The sequence below is a fragment of the Sinocyclocheilus rhinocerous genome, unplaced genomic scaffold (assembly GCF_001515625.1).
Source record: "Sinocyclocheilus rhinocerous isolate Xijiao unplaced genomic scaffold, SAMN03320098_v1.1 scaffold883, whole genome shotgun sequence".
NCBI lineage: Eukaryota > Metazoa > Chordata > Actinopteri > Cypriniformes > Cyprinidae > Sinocyclocheilus > Sinocyclocheilus rhinocerous.
Window position 1 is genome coordinate 433,770 of NW_015627244.1, and position 3,260 is coordinate 437,029.

At 33.8% G+C, this 3,260-nt stretch overlaps 1 protein-coding gene across 1 annotated transcript in view; it reads right to left on the reverse strand.

Annotated features, from left to right (window-relative positions):
* cacng7b (calcium channel, voltage-dependent, gamma subunit 7b) overlaps window positions 1–3,260 on the reverse strand; it is an 11,496-nt gene that overhangs the window by 2,714 nt on the left and 5,522 nt on the right. The window contains exon 5 of the mRNA XM_016533980.1: window positions 3,075–3,220. Coding sequence (XP_016389466.1) covers window positions 3,075–3,220 — 146 coding nt within the window. The remainder of the gene's footprint in view (window positions 1–3,074; window positions 3,221–3,260) is intronic.

Here is a 3,260-nt window from a genome sequence, read left to right on the forward strand (position 1 = left end):
GGCTCTGTCTTTACATTTATTTTGAAAGATGAAGCTCGCGATTATGGTAAGGGGCGTTACATTTCCGACGAGTGCTTGCGGTGTTTGGCCAATCACAATGCACTGGGTCAGTTGGCCAATCAGAGCAGACTGCGCTTGAAGGAGGGACTTTGTAGAAAACGACGTGTTTAAGAGAGGCGGGGCATATAGGACCTACAATAATGTACAGTATTTGAAAAATAATGTGGTTTTTTAACATTAAAGCATGTCAACATATTCTGTTACACCAAATACACAAAATAATGATCTTTAAAAAAGCATCATATGACCCCTTTAACAGAGAGAGAGAGAAGAGATGTGATGTCATAACTGACACATTCCAAATGTTCAGGACAAATTTGTTTTACATTTTCGGTCACGCTTTATTTTGAGGTTCAATTCTTGACATTAACAAACCATTAACTATGACTTTTGCCTCAATAAACTCCTAATTTGCTGCTTATTAATAGTTTAGGTATTAGGGATGTAGAATATTGTCATGCAGAATATGTGCTTTATAAGTACTAATAAACAGTCAATATGTTAATAATAGTAATAATAGGCAATAATATGCATGCAACTAGTTAATAGTGAGAATTGATCCCTATACTAAAGTGTTACCACATTTTTGTCTGGCGAACATCTTTGTGTTTCTCAACAATGCATTAGATTGGTAAGATTTTTTAATGTTTCTAAAGGAAGTCTCTTAAGCTCACCAAGTAAAACACAATACAGTAAAACAGTAATATTGTGAAATATTATTATAATTTAAAATACATGTTTTCTATTTGAATATATTGTAAAATGTAATTCATTCCTGTGATGGTGAAGCTGAATTTTCAGCAGTCATTAATCCAGTCTTCAGTGTCACATGATCCTCATAAATCACTCCAATACGCTGATTTGGTGCTCGAGAAACATTTTTTATTATTATAAATGTTGAAAACAGTTGTGCTGCTTAATATTTGTGCGGAAAATGTGGAAAGGACAGCATTTATATATATATTTTTTGTAATATTTTTTTTCCGTACCAGTGTAGAAGTCTTCACTGACAATTTTTGATCAATTTAAATCAACATATTGATAAATAAGAGTTATTACATAAAATAAAAAGGTCTTACTAATACCAACTTTTAAACAGTAGAGTATTAACAGATAAGTTATGGGAAGATGATTTGGTTATCCTAATAAAATCAGAAGTGAGCCTATGGGAATAATGCTGCAGACCTGTGGGGTTATTTATAATGATTAATAATTTCTTATTTACATTTATTAGTAATCTCATCTTTTCAAAGTGTTTTTAAATTTTACATTTATTATATATAGTTTGAAAATATGCACAAAAGAAATTACAGATTTATTTAGGTATGTATGTACAGTATGTGTTTAATTATTTATTTACTTTGGGTAAATATGGCAAATCAATAAAGCATTTATGACAGGTTGGAAATAACAGCAGAATGCATAGGAAATACTGTTCTGTGGTTACGCGACTACACTCTTCATTCAGCGAAGAAAAACCTGAGGTGAATATAGCCTTCAAGGTGATTTTATAGCAATTCCTCTTTGCTCTTGCTCTAATATTCTCTCTCTCACACACACTGACAAACTAATGTTTCCTTTGGCGACCATAATAGTAAAAGGATCCTGCTGAATCAAGCAGAAAAAAAAAAGAGTCAGAGCTTGAACTTCAATTTTGCTTAATCCTCACTTTATGGTCACACAGAAGAACGGCTGACAGATCTGCAGCTCTGACTGCTCCATCATTCACTTCGTCTTCTTCTGACTTTCATAATCACCTCGATAACATCTACACTTCAATCAGAAATATCTGAAAACCTAAAAACCCAATCTTATGTGGTTATCATGTGAAGAAAAAGAAATAAATAGGGTACAACGGGGCTAAAGGCCTTTGATATTATTTTCATCTAAACCACTAGATGGCATAAAAACATGGCGTAGCACTTTCCAAAACATTCGCTTTTCAAGATGCACGTGTATAATTGTCTGATCCTTGACGCGATCTCGTGCAGCAGTGCAAAGTTGATTCTGTGCTTACTTGATCTAATATTTTATGTTTTTTAAAATGTTGTAGATTTAAGTAGCAAATGAGAATTGCTAAAATCAATGCATACATTTTGAGACAAAGGTCTTCTTTATGATTTTCAGTTTTGGGCTACTTATTAAAATGATTTTGTTTCTGTATTTTAAAATATATATATTTATATTAACATTTTAATGACAGTATATTTATTGAACAAAAATTGATTATTTTATTTTTCAAAATAAGCAGAAAATAGTACAGACTTTGCTAAAGTGATTGTTTTGAACAAGTATTAACTTAGACATTATTAAAAACAATTTTTTTTGCTGGTGGGCCTTTTACCCCGTGTGTGGGGTAAAAGGCCCCTCTTGCCACCTCATACATTTATAAGATTTTTAAACAAAATAAACAACTTGAATGATTTATTTTCACACAAAATCTGTTGCTCCATTAATGTTCAATACAACGTATTTTTTATCTATTTTTTCTGCAATTATACATTTTAGGCACAGTGAATAGCAAATGTTTTTCTTAAGGTGGGCCTTTAGCCCCGTTGTACCCTATATACATGTTGAAAATCTCTTAAACTGACCTCCTTGAGCTCAGGTTACTTAACATTTTCCTATTGCAGTCAATGAAACAATATGATTAAGTGCTCTAAATACAGTATTCAGACCCTGAGTAGCAACTAAAATGGAGCACATCTGAAGCTTCACATTCATAATACATAAAGAGCACATTCGAAGCTCCTGCCTTCAACTGAAGTGTATGTCAAAGCAGGGTCATGTTAAAAGCATCTGCTTCAGCAGCATCAAGTGACATAATTACAGTACCATCATTTGTTAAGCCCCTCGAGTCTAGAAGAATGGATACGTTCAAGTCATTGAAGCTTTCACAAGAAATATGACTACATCTTGGCCATTCAAGGCCAAGGGGCTTGAATTTACTCTTGAGCAAAAAATGACAACCAAAAAAGGCACTGATATTTTGGACTGAAATTTCATCCTCTGACCTCTTTGAGCAGGAAGGAGCTGGCAGCAAATGCAAAGGACCAGCCGTAGCGGTAGTTGAAGAACTGCTCTGGCTCCCGCGGCCTGTTCATTACTTCATCATTGATACTGGAGATATACAGCACCAACCCCACCACCAGACTCAACCCTGAGAGAAAGTGAGAGAGAGAGAGAGAGAGAGAGAAAAT